This window comes from Colletes latitarsis, chromosome 5 (assembly GCF_051014445.1).
Source record: "Colletes latitarsis isolate SP2378_abdomen chromosome 5, iyColLati1, whole genome shotgun sequence".
NCBI lineage: Eukaryota > Metazoa > Arthropoda > Insecta > Hymenoptera > Colletidae > Colletes > Colletes latitarsis.
This window is the reverse complement of record NC_135138.1, coordinates 33,273,935-33,290,382: the sequence shown is the minus strand read 5'-3', so window position 1 is coordinate 33,290,382 and position 16,448 is coordinate 33,273,935. Positions and strand designations below refer to the sequence as shown.

At 39.5% G+C, this 16,448-nt stretch overlaps 1 protein-coding gene across 1 annotated transcript in view; it reads left to right on the top strand.

Moving 5' to 3' along the window:
- Positions 1–16,058, top strand: part of LOC143341662 (uncharacterized) — a 200,699-nt gene extending 184,641 nt beyond the window's left edge. The window contains exons 5-7 of the mRNA XM_076764646.1: positions 12,884–13,125; positions 13,205–13,337; positions 13,423–16,058. Coding sequence (XP_076620761.1) covers positions 12,884–13,125; positions 13,205–13,337; positions 13,423–14,198 — 1,151 coding nt within the window. The 3' untranslated portion in view covers positions 14,199–16,058. The remainder of the gene's footprint in view (positions 1–12,883; positions 13,126–13,204; positions 13,338–13,422) is intronic.
- The last annotated feature ends 390 nt before the right edge of the window (positions 16,059–16,448 follow it).

Here is a 16,448-nt window from a genome sequence, read left to right as displayed (position 1 = left end):
TTATTTTATCCCCAATAATATTACAATTGATATTGTATATTATTATGTATATCATTCACTGCGTTGTGAATGTAAAAATATTTATTGTAGATACTAGTATCGGTATTTGTACTAATTTTCTAGAAAACATTTTACGTTTAACGCGTAATGGCGTTGATAATAGGTGTGAATAAAACGTGAAAATGTTCGCGAGTTTCTTTGCGACACTTTTTGCAAGAATCTAGGTCTTTCCTCTTCACCGACCAGCTGTTCTTGCAAGTGAAGGGGTGTAACGTCAAGTGTGCCATCAAGGGGCACGAAGAAGTACATTCCACGTAATAATAACGACGTCGTTAGTTGAACCTTTCCTCCCTTTCGGTGACCTCGTGCAATCCGAGCGATAATTTTTACTAGAATCGTTACGAACGCACCAATAACTCTATTCAAAATTTTAGGCTCGTCGTGCACCGTTCGAAAGTTCTTCTTCATATTTTTGCAGCTGTTACGCAAAAGATATTACTTCGAAACCCATTTTAACTTTCGAGTAATTTCATTCATTTCCGAGGATATTGCTCTATAGCCGGGACATTATCATACGAACGAGAATCTTCGTTTCGATTCTAGAATTATTGGAAGTGTTATTAAGAAATTATAGACAGGAATTTTATTTGTTTATGCTTGGATCAAATTCTAACAAATTCTACCAAAATTCGAATTCGAATTGATAATAAAGTGTACATTTTATTCAAACTTGTACATTTCTACTTCCCATAACTCTCAAGCTGAAACGAGCATCGTAACTAGAGAATATTATATTAAAATTCGATTGTTATTGGGGGAAAAAGAAATACAAGTAGAAACAGTTAGTTTATGAAAAATTTCAAATCGTGATTTTGCCGACCACTGAATATTTTATTAAATCCTAAAATAGTCACGACTTTTGTATGCTTGAATTCGTGTTGCAAAAGCAATTTTTCCCCCCCAAGTGTTCGACTCAACGCGAACCGATCGCGCGAAATGACAGAAACAGAGGCACGCCAGTCGCGAAAACTCGCGGGAGGTATGATTTATCAGACACCTCGAGCGTGCTACAATTTATCAGAGATTCGCAGGAATTAATTCGAGATACTATCGCGGTATCGACGGGTAGATTTGTACGATGACCGGACGGCCGGTACGTTGTTGCGATCGCTCGTATAATTTAACAGCAACAATGCTGACGCTAGTAGTAACAATAAGAGGAGAGATATCGAGGGCATAGATGCTCCAAGGTGTCCCAGATAATGTTTGCGTCGGCTAACGTTTTACTGCTACAATTCCCGTAATCTGGAAGTCACATCGAAGCTCCTTATTCGAGGAGTAACGCGATCTAATAAGAGATACTTGCACCTGCTCGAATGTCTTCGCGGGAAGCACTTATCGAAGGGTAAAACTGCTGCCTGGGAAAATTGCTGTCACGCATAAAGACCTCGATTTAAAATGATTCAAATATTCGTTTCGATTTTTTGTATTCAATTCCCCAAAAGGTGCTGAAACCTCAATATTCGCTTCTGTTCCTATTGTTTGTTTTACTGAGAAAAATATGAAGTCTGCCTTGCTTGCCTACGATTGAACGATTTATATTCTTTTTTGTAAAAACCAAAATTTATCAACGGTGTCAAATTCTGGTTAGCTGTCGATATGAATAGGAAATATACTGCCACTGTCTTGAAACAGTCTAACAACGTGTATAAAATTAACAAAACTATAGTTTTATTCATTATTGAGCCATTGTTAGAAGCGGTAAACCATACTCTTTAAAATGGTTTTCGGTTTCTGACGATACGACTTTCCTATTAATGCCTATTAATGCGTACTAAAAGTTCTAAAAGTTTAGACGCGTGCAGTTCCGAAGCTATTAGAGATTTATGAATAATTGAAGCATTGTTGGCAGCGGTGAAGCCTCCCCTTTAAAATGGTTTTTGGTTTTTGTCGATCGGACTTTCCGTTTTCGAGATATCGTAATTTATGTAAAAGGTAATTTTTTTAATTCGACTGTCCCACTGTCCGGCTCGCGTATAATAGCCTATTCACGCGTATTAAAAATAGTTAAACTTTAGACGCGTGCAGTTCCGAAACTACTAGTGTTTTCTCTATTATTAAGCAATCATTAGCAGCGGTAAAGGCTCCCCTTTAAAATGGCTTTTTGTTTTTGTCGATCGGACTTTCCGTTTTCGAGATATCGTAATTTATGTAAAAGGTAATTTTTCTTAATTCGACTATCGCTGTCTCCGTCTATCGCGTCGCGCCGGACCTCTCTTTTTCGTACGTGACTCGTGACCGTCTGGCCGACTGACCTACTTTCCAATGTGCGCGCGCGGTCAACGACCTTGACAAGGCCGTAGTAAACACAAGGACACATATATTTCCGGAACTAGCCACCGCATCGACGCGAAACTAAAATCGCTATATCTCCGGAACTAATAAAGCTATCGACTCGTACGAACGCTCATTTTAAAGGGCATTTCATCCCCTATCCGATTACCATATCAACTATTATAATTCATGCTATCTTCCATGTTTATTTTGACATTTATTTTGACGCTCGACTTGAAACAAAAATTGTCATATCTCCGGAACTAATAAAGCTATCGACTCGTACAAACGCTCATTTTAAAGGGCATTTCATCCCCTATCCGATTACCATATCAACTATTCTAATTTCTACTGTCTTCCTTGTTTATTTTGACATTTACTTTGACGCTACATACCCGAAGGAGTTTTAAGGTTACATCCTCATCTAGAACTCTATAAAAATTCGTATTGTAACGTTATCGATACATCTCGACATTTTCTAACAAAACACACATTATTTTCAAATTTTAACTAACTGAACACAGAAATGTGACACCGCAGAATTCACACGTACAAAGTGAACGACAAAAAACGATTCTCCTGGTATATAAATATTAAATCTGAAAAAGTTTATATTATAAAACGTGAGTTCAGCCAACAGTGGACAGTCGATATATGTTTCGTATGCCGTCGACACGGTCGTAATGAAGGAACTTCGTATGCGTTTACTCTCCCTGATCCGGGCGATCCAATATCAAACTTTTGCTACGTTTCTCATCCCCGGAAGATTACGAGCCCCCTGTGTTCACGCATTTTTGCTTTCGATCGGCGAGGCATCCCTCGTCCAGGAATAACTGCCACGGCCAGGGCGAAGGAACGCATTCCACCGAGATGCATCGAGCTCCGAGCGATTCCGTCGCTGCGGGCTTCGACAGGAGCCAAGGCTCTTGGAGTAGGCGATGGCGAGCTTCTTGTCGTCGTGGAAATTGGATCGGTTACTCGATATCGCGGCTGGTATTCTCGAAATTCGAGCGTGCTTGCGATTCACGCAACTACATCTTCGCCCTGGACCGTATTAATATTAAATTCCGTTTGCCTCCATCGCTACGGCTGAACGATGTGGTCCGAGGTTGGACGCCCTATACTCATAGACAACGATTTTACGAACAAATGCTTCAAACCCCGTTTCGTTCTGAATTGATCGTAGCTGTCACTAGTTTATACGAGTTACTGCACGCGGAAATGAACGCGGTTTCCACTGGTTGTGGTGTTAATTCATTAATCGCTAATGGGCCACGTTGTTCAGGATAACGTTTTAGACTGCGGACCGTTTGTATTGGTATTTTTGTCCACATCAATTCCTAGTTTGTTTTAGCAAATTGCAACCGAGTTTGGCGACGAATTAATGGAAACGGGGAATACGGGTATTATCAGGTCGTGACGGACTCGAGACTGCCTATTCGGAGCCTATGACAATCCGAAAGGTGGGTAGGTGAATTTTTAACGCTGTTCGAAAGAGGTAAAAGAACGATACGCGTCTCGATATGTCACTTGAACAAGAGGTGGATTTTTCAACGGATTATTTACGATCAGACGTTTTCATAAAATATTGCGTTATTATAAAAACTGGTAGACGTCGGATCAGCTTCGTTTTTCAAAGTATTGGAGTTTCAGTAGATGTAATAATCGCGGAGCAACGTGCCAGACTTTGATCAGAGAGGAATTCCAGATTCATATCCTGGGATTTATTTATTTTATATTTTTCCTTCTTTTAATATTGGATCTCTTTGCCTGTAAAATTAGGTTTCACATTTCCCACCGAAACGTTGCAAAATTAAATTCTACAGTTGATAATCACCAAGTTGATCGAAGCACTTTTTTATTTCAACGTGTAACGTTAGTTTTTTAGGTAATACTCTACGGAGACTAAAAAATATTAGTCAAGGAGAAAAACTGAGATTGGAAAAAGTCGCGAGGACATTCGCCTTCGGAGAAAAGAGGTGGAAGAAAAGGCGAAATAAAAAAGGGGTGAGTGGGAACGACAGAGGGGCAGGTGAGGTGCTCCATGGCCGTGATATGTTGCGACTGGGTCAAGTTATTTAATCCTGGCAGCATATACCATATCTGGCATGCTTGAAATTTATGCGTTGAAACCGTGGTGGAATATTCGACCGTGTGTGCGGTTGCTCGAAATATTCGCGAGAAACACGTGATCCTACCGAAAACGGTAAATCGATGCCTGGACGACTACGAATCCATTATAATGAAAATATTATCCGTTAATACCATTACGCACCATTTTGGACGAAGCATTGGTTTCTAATTCCAAACGCACATACTCGATGATCATCTATGAATTATCGTTTGAACGTCTCTTTTCGAACAATCATCGAATCACATTTTCAACAGAACGAATTCATCAAATTTGCTTTTACACGTGTACAGGACCCGGTAAATATTACTTTACGCTTTGATAACTTCCAGGAAAAATCGTAAAATTGTTCTTTGAAGTTTACTTTGAATATTTTTTTTTGTGGGAAAGGATTTAAGAATTTCCTCAGGATGAACCAGGACAAATTATGCAAGTCTGGCATGCTATTAGCAACGGGATTTTTTCTACCTCTGAAATACTTTATTTTAAAGAAGATGAAGGGAATTAAGTCCCCACTTAATACACTTTACAAGTAATTAGAATTCATGTTTTTAACTCGTTAACTCGTGAAGACCGGGTTACTCGTTAATTATAGTTAACTCTGTTCTTCCGGCATATTTATTCACGAAAAGAGATCCCCCTATTTAATCGCGTCGTGACATGTATATAAATTGTCGTACTCGCGTTTTAAATAATAATAGAAACATGGAAACATTCGGTCAGATCCATCGAAACAAATATATCACGTTAAAAGTATAAAGTTTTAAGCTGTTTATTCGTTATACCTGTCTCAATTCATTTCCATTGATATATAATACCACGACGACTAACAGAAATTTAAATTAATACTGAACAAAAACAACGCGAGCAATATTTCGGAGGAAATTTTATTATCTCGATAGAAAGTAAGATGCAATGTAATCAGAACTTCGTGAGTCTCCACGAACTGCTTGGAAATGTAATCCTATTTCCTTGTTTTATTTCTCGAGGGTGGCAATGTTTGCAAAGAAATTACTTCGGAGACTGTGCTCCGTTTCTAAACTAATATTTGCATTTATTTGTCGTAATTTGTTTGGAATATTTTCTGGACTGGACGTGTACGTTATTAATTATACATTAAATATAAATTATCGACATGTAGTAATAGCTGACGTCTACGTCAAGAATTATAAATAAAAATAAATTTCTTTGTACGCGATTCGAGCCAATGGAGCTTGTTCACCCTGTACCTGGTTTCGGATTATCACGAACAGTTCGATTAGTCAAGATTGCGCGAGTCTGCCAAACTACACCCTGTTCTACTTCTTCATCTAGTTCGATCCCTCTTTGATAGCTCCGACGGGGTGAATCAAATTTGTCAACTTTGATCTAAGGCACTTTCCAGGAGACTACCGACGCTTCACGGTTGTAAACACAAAATACACGCGTGTTACGTTCCACTTGGAGAGTGTAGAATGAAAATGAGACTTCGTCTTAAGCGCAAATTCCAGCTCCCTTCACTACGTTCGAGATATCCTAATTAAATATTGAAACGTTACTCGAAAGAAAATGTGAAGAAACTTGGGAAGGCGTGCTTTTAATACCTAAGAAGCGAGACAATATAAAACTATTTGAAAATATAAAACTTTTTCGTGATATAAGCAATTTATTCTGATTCTGCGTTCAAAAAGAACTTAATGAATTTAATTTTGATACTTTTTAACAGGCTAATATATTGACGAAAAGTTTTTATTATTAATAGTTTATAGAAGTGGGATTTGATGTGGCAATATAGAACAATTTTCAGTGAATATCCATTGTTAACTGTGTAACCACAGAGAAATAAAGTTTGGAGGCTGAAGGGCTTAGAAATTTTGATCCCACTGGGCCAGCATCGCACAGGACGGATTCGATGCGCGAAATATGGTTGTAAATTGTACTGGTAAGTGAAAAACTCAGAAACACGCGTTTCTTCGTTAATTTCGTCATTTCGATGAATAATACAACGTGGGAAGAATGAGCTAGCGGGTGAACATTTTAGGGAAAATTATTTATATGACTGACGCAGTAAATTTCTGTAAATCTCGTGTTGCTCTCAGTATGCACAAGTAAATTTCGTAGAATTAGAAAAGCAACTGCATTTCGCTAGACACCGTAATGAGTTTCGGCTTTATCAAAAGTTTGTAACGCGTCAAGAGCCGGGACATCTGGAGGAGTAAACTTGAAAGAAAAATGGTCGTGCGTTGCTCGTGAAAGTTTCGCGACTTCAACAAGTTTCAAAAGCTTCTGTAATAATAAAATCATTTTTTCCTCAAACTTTTCAATAACAAGCCGGCAAGAATTAACTATGAAGCTATATGTAACTTTTCTTTACTAAACTCGAGCATCTCAAATGCCTGTTAAACAATAGTCATATGAAACACACAGTTTGAAGAAAAGTATTATATTTAATATGTACATTTCTATATTTGGTGAAACAAGACTAGTTTGCAATGTATATTTTTAGTGCTCTACAATATTTTGTCTTTTATTGAATTTCTCTTTGAGTAGAACCCTGATACAATAAGAATGTATTGTTATTACGAAATGAATCACGATAATAAGAGAAACTAGTTTCTAGTGCAAACCCTATAATAGAAAATTACAACATCGTGGATGAGTGAATATTGTAAATGCATATTTTAATGAAAGTAACGTTTGTCTAGAGCAATTCTGTTATAGCTGTTGCCGAAACAAGTTTCTAACCGCAGACAAATTACTCCAAGTTCTGTCCTAATTCCACTACATATTTCTTTGGGAAATTGTTCCATGCATATATCTACCATCCCTTATCTATGAACTTATATAGATGGAAAGGAAGAGGGTTTATATTCGGAGCTCGTATCTAACCCAGACCTAACTGAGTGCTGGGCTGTGGAATTCTTATGGCTGACTCGTGCAGTCCACTACTACTGGTCCCTGAAATATTTTGTTTATTTTTCGCCCAGAAGCGATAACGCTAACCACGGAATGTAAATGTCCTCTTAAAACACTAATATCTTGTCTAAAATTATTCTGAACCCGTATCACGCGAAACTGTTATTATATCCACTAAATTAAATAAAGTAGCAATCTAACCGCGTTGGAAATAAATATTTCATGAAACCTTATCGTGATCTAGCTTTATAACAGCGAACAGGAAAATGTTGATAGAAAATAAGTGCAACGATTTTCAGCGACTATTTACAGTTAGTCCAGCGTTTCGTTTTTATTCTGTAATCGATGACAGATAACAAAGAGAACAGACATAGCTGTCAATTTCATATCGTTCATAGCTTTATTGACGTTTATTGTCTATCAGGCTGGTACAGGTGCTATTGGAAACGTGATCCGAGTGTAAAATCTGTACTCGTTGCGAGCATTCTTTGGTAGATACTCAAAATTTTTCATTTTAACTATCTGGTATTGTTTGGAACGAACGAAATGTTGTACGATTTCTATTTTTATCTAAAACTATAATTCCATCTTACGTTTAAGTGAACTGATCGTTCAAAGAGCTCGTAATTACTCTATGTAATTTGTATAATTATACCATAAAAATGATCGTACGTTGCTCGTGAAAGTTTTACATTCTTTTTACAAACGTTACACTCTGTTCTTCCACGACTATTCATTTCCTTATTTTTAGTAAATTACAACAATCTTCCTTAAAAATTCTCTTTGCCAAAAAATCAAGGGGTTACGAACTACGGTACCGAATCATCTGAATTCAACAATTGTTAGGGTAACTATGTACGATGCGTATTTACTTAACAAACGAATCGGAGCGTTCGTCGCGACGAAAACTTCCGAGTTTCGTTATGAACCTCACGTTTCACGACTAAATTGCAATTACTACTAATTAATTGAGCAATAGGTTGAGCAGCCGTCCAGAGACAAAGCGTAGCACAATCGAGTCAATAGAGAAATTGAAGACGACTCTCGATTGAATATTCCAAACTCGTCGTCGTGCTGATGACAGTTATTCGCGAACTTCCATTTGCCCGTGCCAGTTTACGAGCCTCGATTTATATCCCCGATGCCGTTCCGACGCTGGCTACAATCGCTGTCGCGTAAAATCATGGATGGAAACTTTCGTCAAATTAATTATCGTTATCATCGGTTCGACGCAGTGTCATTTTTTACCTTTTTAATTTTCGCGTTAAATGCGATCGAACGGCCACGCCGTCGAATTATTCCATATCCGTTGGCAGTCTGATTCCGAAGACGCGTGAAATTAGGTCGCGTCCGCTAATTAGGGAAAATTGATAAATGGCGTTTGGGTTAGCATATTTTCAAACGAAATCGTTGAATAAGGAAACGCGGCGCTAACGCGTCGCGCTCTAATTAAACCTCTCGGCGTATAGAAATCCCATTCGTCGATACGGGAGCAGAATTTTTTTTTTTTTCAACGACTACGAAGTACGATACGAACCGTGTTGGGTCACAAGTTTCGCGACGTGTTCCAAATAAATTCAACTCGAATCTCTTTCGAACAAAGCCGAACAAAAACACTTCGTTAAACGTTCGAACGGTAATTATTTATTATTTTCGATGGCGGCGTAAATAATTCGGATCCGAATTCGCATCGTTGCGATCAAAAGTAATTACGTCGAGCCGAAAACATACTCCATAGGGTTTTAGTGGTCTCCAAAGGCATTTGGATCGCACGATAATCAACTTCTGTGCAATTAACCATAATTGGACGATGATTCGTCGATAATTAGATGTGGGTAATGATGATAGATCACGACTAACAACGATTATGAGCGATTAACGATGATTAGCCGACGATTAGCCCTGGTTAATGGTGGCAAGTGATGTCCCTTTAGATAATAGGATTTACATATCTTAGGTTGATAAGAATGATATAGAATTGTTGTGTTTGTGACTTATTTGAAATTGTAACTATCGTCGCGTTAGGAAAGTGATTACTGGAATATAATGACATAAAATTTTACGCCATGAATGTCAAACAACCGCCCAAACTCTCCAACTTGTAGAAACGTAGTTTTCAAACTAACGTTTCGGCTAATTTCCACGATTATCCTGTATTTGATCGTGGATAATTTCGGATTTTCATAATTGCTTTTCTAGCGACGCGACGTGCACACGGTTCTTCCCCGTGAACACAATCACGCTCGTCGAATAGAAATGAGGCATAAACGTTGTCCCGTAATGACATGTGTCTGATTGTAAAACGTATTGCGGCGTTAATTGAAATTTAAATTTGCCAGACGTATTTGCAGCCTCCAACTGGCTGAACGTGAATGAAATATAGGTGCTTTTTACGCCCATTGTAAATTTGATAAGCAGAAGTAGCAATCGATTGGCAGAGCTGGTCACCAGCAGCGGACGAATCTACAATCGATTGCGTGTAATGCACGGATAATGACTTCTTTGTAGAAGAAACGAATCGTTATAAATTCCTGTTCGTTCGAAACATTGACGAATTAGATTTCTACCGATTGATGCAATTTATAATCGTGTGCAAAGTACATAAATAGGAACAGAAAGGCCGGAAATTAAATTTAGAATAAATCAATAAATTAAAATGAAAACAGTATTGGATCTATCTTTGGTGGATCAGTCTAAATGGTGGTAAACTGTTCAGCCTGTGAGAGACTTACGGAGGCAATAACAATTACACGCGTTCTTTAACTGCGTTATAAACCCATTATGCGAGAAGTTAATGGCCACGGTGAACAGGGAAAGTCTTTAAAAATATGGGGCTAAAATATCGCGAGCGATTGTGGCGCGTAAGCATCAATTTGGTACGTTCTAGTAATAATCCACGTTGCTGTAACGTGGCCTGAATCATCTGTCGTTAAGAATGCAATAACGGAGCGGCTTACCCCGTCATAATAGTGTCCCGTCGGTGGTAGATCGTGCAGCTGGAATTGAATCGACTATAGAACAGACGGGTTGCAAGCCCCGGGTCGTTCGTTTTACGCGTATGCAAATTTTTATGTCGTACTCTTTACGCCCGGGAAGAACACATCGTATATAAAAAGTAAACGTACCCGAGAAACAGGCCACGTCGCGCGGCAGTCTTTTTAATGCATTTGCGGCAGAAAGGAACCTCGTTTTCGTCACCGACGACCGGGGTGCTTTCATCCGCCCAACTAGAAACTCACGAAAGTACTAACGTTGCGCTTCGATATAGGTGAAAGAAAGAAACGAATGACTAGGTACGTATGTACAAGCACAGACGAGGTATACGAGTGGACCTTTCACCTCATGGACTTTCGTGGCCTAATCTGAAAATTGATGACGGTCAGTTGAGAAACTATTCACTGAATTAGTATTGACGAGCAGACGGCTTTAGTGTGTGCGTAAATAGATGTGAATTGACTATGGAAGGAATTAAAATTTATTTCTAAATCTGTTGGTAATGCTCCGAGTGACACGAAAGTGGTAATGGGGTGACCCCATAAAAATGGGGCGAAAAAGTACTCGTATACCTCTAGAATCTTTGACGAATCAATGAGAATCAAAACTAACCTAGTGAAGAAGATTTATGATGAGCTATGCAAGGCGGATCGCAGCCAATTTGCTAATATTATTTAGTTTTTAATTAGTAATTGCATTACCTAGTTAAGAGTGATACGATTATTAATTAAACGCTAAATAATATTACCCAGGTCTCACCACGAGGAGGTTGCTGCGAATGGAGACCCACCCTAACCGAATCCCAACCACCCTCCATTAATAAAGATCTTCTGTGACCAACGATTGAAGAAGAAACAAACGAAAGTGCAACCAATGAAAGATTCACAACCAACGAAGAGAGTTGAAAGAGTTCTCGAAAGAATTTGTTTTCAAATGAAAATAAACCTGCCTAACATGATGGTTAACCAAACACCTACCTAACATAATGGTTAACCAAACACCTGCCTAACTATAAATCTAAATTCTTCTGCATCCTACTTACATAAATTGTAATAAGCAATAATAATATCGTAAATAAGTAAAGTGGACTTACTACTTGTTGTCAAACTAGTAGTGGGTAATTACCAATGGGTCATCTGCAAAATAAGAAAATATACCTATTATTCATTGAAGCAAAATTGGAATCAGATGATAAAATAGAAGTAGAGAAAGGAATTTTAAACAATTCCTACCGTTGTCCATCACGGTCCGGCACTGGTCAGTAGTGATCAGTAGTGGTACCAGCACTGGTCACTAGTGGTCAGTAGTGGTCAGTAGTGGTCAGTAGTGGTCACTCCTGGTCAGTCCTGGTCACCAGTGGTCAGCCCGGTTCACTAATGGCCAGAGGTAGGCCCCCGAACTCGCGAGACCCGACCCCTCTGAAAGTCTCAGGGGTACTGAAAGAGTACGATGTTAGCAGTGACTCTCCATATACCTCCTCCTAAGGTGGAAGAGTGGGGAGACGCAAAGACAAAGTTGACAGTCAATGACAATCCGGTCTACAGAACTATTTCGGTTGGTCCTACCTCTTGGCCATTCCTAGACCTTTGATCTTGATGTCAGCCTCACTGTTGACCATCGATGACCATTATCTAACCATCGTTGACAAGCGAATAACCAACGACCCATTAAAACCACCACGAAGTCGAAAATTAAAGCATTCTTACAAGGATTCCCATAAAATTCTTAATATTTTATAAAATTTGAATGAATAAACATTCGAAAACAATACTTGCTCCTATAGATTTTGGACTATTCGCGTCAACATTCACCATCCACGAACAAATACCCATCAAATCGATAGCGTAAAAGTACGCCAACGCAATTAGTAATACTACTGTCGGATCATTCGACCGGAAGACGCAGTTAAAATGCAGGAAACGCGACAAATTTTATGGAACGATAAACTTTAATGGCTCCATTCGTCTCGCATTGCCACGGTAAGCTGCTGTATTTACCGGTAACCGGAGGCAATACGGTCACATCTAAAAGAATTACTGGCGATTGAAGCATAATAAAAATAAGATTGAAGTTCGCGAAGGTGGTTTACGGACAACTTAAAAACGTCATTCGTGCTTTCCCCCGACTTAATTCGCGGTAATCCTTTTCGTTTAACGCGATAACGTTGGTCTTGGATCTTTCCTGACAGGCGGATAAAGAATACAATTCAAACAACAATGATTCTTGAACGATAAAGCAACGAGCAACGTGGAACGAGTAAATTAACTTGCAATTGCTCACAGCGTCGCAAGCTTTAATTACAGTTCGCGATTAAATCCTATAGCCAATGAGTTACTGGAGATCTTCATCGGTTACCAACTCCATAGGTTATCATTTCGAGTTCCACTAACTTGCACGGCAAATTCTAATCATGAACTCCGCTCAGCCCACACTCGCCTATAAGTCTAGAACGAATCGATTCCGCCCGAAAACAATAAATATCAGAGACATTGGGAAGTACGCCAAGTAATAACTTCATTTGTGTTCCAGGACTCTCGTTAGGCGGTGGCCTGATAGTTCTCGTATCGGCATTATCGGACGCGTCGCTAGAGTTACCAGGAAAATATAGTTTGCCCTCCACGTCGAGCATGGAGATGGATGACAGCGGTCTACCAGAGTACCAGTACGGTTGGTGCCTTCAGCTGTCGGGATTGGCTTTGATCCTGGCGGAAGTGGCAGCTGTATTTACAATGTCCGGTTACATGGCTCGATTCTCGACCGTCGAAGAAATGGTACGTTTCTAAACTTGCTACATTGTGTCTTTTGTACGAAGAATTTACTAGAATTTAAACGACGCTTCTGTTTCTTTAGGTGAGAGTTATGGTACCTGGCGCTGAGAGGAAGCTAAGAGAACAGAAAGGCTTGAGCTCAGAGTACCTCGTGAGAGCTCATCAGAAGTCACCTGGACCACCTCAAGCCAGAGGGTTTGGACAACCCGTAAAAAGTAACCTACGTTTTCGCTACCTTTCGTTCTCGATCAAATTACCAATGCTATTACGCGATTAATTACAAATTTGTCCATATTGCAGCGCCCCAGCGAGTGGTCGAAGAAGGCACGTCCCTTTTATGCAAATCTGCGCCCGACATTTGTGCCTCCAATCCGCAAGCCATCAGCTACGTCGACAAGGCAGATCTGGCTCACGTTTTACCGACGTATCCGGACTCGAAGAATACCGACCCACGGTACACGTTTAGTGACAAGTCGGAGGCTAGTGTTATCGACTCGCGTTTAAGTGGCTTTGCCGACAAAGAAGGTTTGATAGACTCGAGGATTCTATCCGATTCACGACAGAACATGATCGCTTTCACCGAAAGCAAGGAGCACACTGTCGGCCAAGAGCCGCGCTACACCGAATTCTCTCCCAGAACTACAGAACAAAATGTGGTGGATTCGAGGTTAAGTGGTTTCGCAGAAAAGGAAGGTCTCCTCGACTCGAGACTCAGTGGGTACAGTGAAAAAAACGAGTCGTTACTGGACACTCCCTTCGGTTACGACACACGATACAACAGTTTGGCAGGTCAAACGGTGCCGATCACTTTGAAGAATCAGAGCACGTCTGTCTCGGCGATCCAGTCTCAGTACATCTATCAGAATTTCGGAACGATACACTCTGGCATTTTACGAGTCTCTGAACCGGGTACAAGTTCAAGCTCGAATTCGAGCCAGAGAAGCATGACGCTGCAAAATCCAAAGAGGAAGTCACAAATCGCGCAAAACACGTTCAGCACAATGGAATGCGAGAAGAGGAAACGCGGACCCGGTTTGGCCGGGAAAACAGGATTTTATACCGGGAGTGCAGTATGACCACCACCACCTCCTCCGACGCCAAGGTAACTGGAAGAGGAAGAAACGCCACTGTAATTTCAAATATAAGAAACAAGTGACGTGAAATCTGTTACGTCGGGGGAATGCATTTCAATGCAAAAAAAAGTAAGGAATCTGTTTTATCGTATGTGGCACAGTAAATGTCTATGGTATCTGCTATCGATCAGGCAGACAGTGACAGAAACAATATTATCCTATGGGATAACCTGTACCTACCATCGATCATACAGTTCCCTATGGTATTACTACCTAAATCTGTGCAGGAAACTGATGTTTGTCACATAAGTGGGATACAGACTCGACAAGGAACAATCTTATTTAAAGATTTCGAAAAAGAACTTGTACATAAACTATTGCTATCTAGGTTAAAGATGAACGTTATATAGGAGATTTGATCGAAGCGAATTTTTAACGATTCGATACTGTTCGAGTGACACGTCGTGTAGTGGTAAAACTTTAAATATTAATCGATAAAATAAGGACAAAGGAATTCGTGGTAGCGTGCATACTCTAGGCGTAGCGTTAAGTGATATAGGTAACGTATCTTAAAAGGGTTAAAATATAGGGTCGATTTTATCAGAAAGTTTATACATCTTACGTGTCAATCCGCAATCTCCTTGCCTCTAGACGAGCTAGTCGATCTTTCTTTAAATGTTTACACAGAAAAGCGACGGAGTTCAACTCGTTTAGATATCTAGAGCGATACTCGGTTGATCCACTGGCCTGTCTTCAATCATAGACGATGAAATTCAATATACTCGGCATGATATCACGCTACTTCCTAATTGGCCAGTCGGCGCGCTCAAGTATAAATACGCGTGTACCTACGGAAAGTAGATCAACTGACACCGAAACTTGCGACTCGCTGTTAAATTTAACCTTCATTAATCACGTAATCGCGTTTCAGCTGCATAATCAATCGAATGAGGAATACTAACGTAGTTAATATGCTGTAACATACTCGGTGGTCGGTATAGTCACGAATACTCGACGGGGCGTAAACTCGTCGAACCGTTTTCAGGAGAAAAGGAATGCCGTGAATTGCGAGCGAGAAACACGATCGGCCATTTGACGAATCGTGTAAAAGATTTTACCATAGAAATATACCATCGACCGAAGCTCAATAATACGAATCAAAAGAGAACGGAACAGTACAAATTCATTTTTAATATTATATTATCATTGATGTTCGTCGTCGACTTGATTGTCCATGTCCCATTGATATCTATACTTCGTAAGTAACAATAAAATGATTCACTCTTCGACGAATCGTTTCCTTAAACCCTTTCGTGGCCAGAGGGGCACGCGTGTCTCGTACGAATTATGTGCAATCATCGTAACAGAACTTTTACGATTGCTTTTATGTTTATTCTTGTTTCTGCACCAGTTACTGTAAATAAGAGACTTTTAAGAGATTTTTCAACAGATGCATCCCATGTAGAATTTTTTTTTAAATAAAAATAGATGAGAAGAAGGAAAAATTGATCTCGATTTAGCACGTGAATAAAAAATTCCTTTCCAAGTGTACTGTGGCCACGAAAGGGTTAATCGTCGACTAATCTATGGCAAAGTCTTTCAATACGTTCGCCAATCTTGGACATATCAGGAACGAAAGCGTTTTTAGCTCAACTGCCACGGAGTCGTCGCGACTTTAATTCTCTTCCTCGTTTGCGTCGCGTACCTTTTCCGCCATTGCGGTGCACTGTAAGGGTTGAGAATATTTTACAGTCTCAGAGCACCCGGGCCAATCCTGATGGAAAGGTTTCACTTTCGAACCGGATCGTACGTCGTTGTGTATGTATCTTTGCAACTTGCGTATATTACCATATAAAGATCGTAGGTGAGTGTAATAAAACGTTTCTTTTCTAAACAATATGCTTCTATTCTTTCCCCAATCTTCGAAACTAACTGTGAACTAGAACTTTGCAAAATTATCGATTTCAATGGGAATTTTTAACGAACCTTAATCGAAGAACAGTTAAATTTTGATTCGATTCAGACACCTAAGTCAACAAGCTGGTTTCAATAAATATTTTTTTGATCCTCTTCTAATGCTAACAAAAAAATTATACAAAAGAACTATAATTTACACAATAATAAACGTAATATCATGGTATTAAGCCCAAATTTAATTGTGTAACATTTTGCTCAGTACTCGATATACCTTGCCATATATTAAATTTCTAACTTCGTTGAATTGCTGACAACAGATATAATGTAAATATAAAT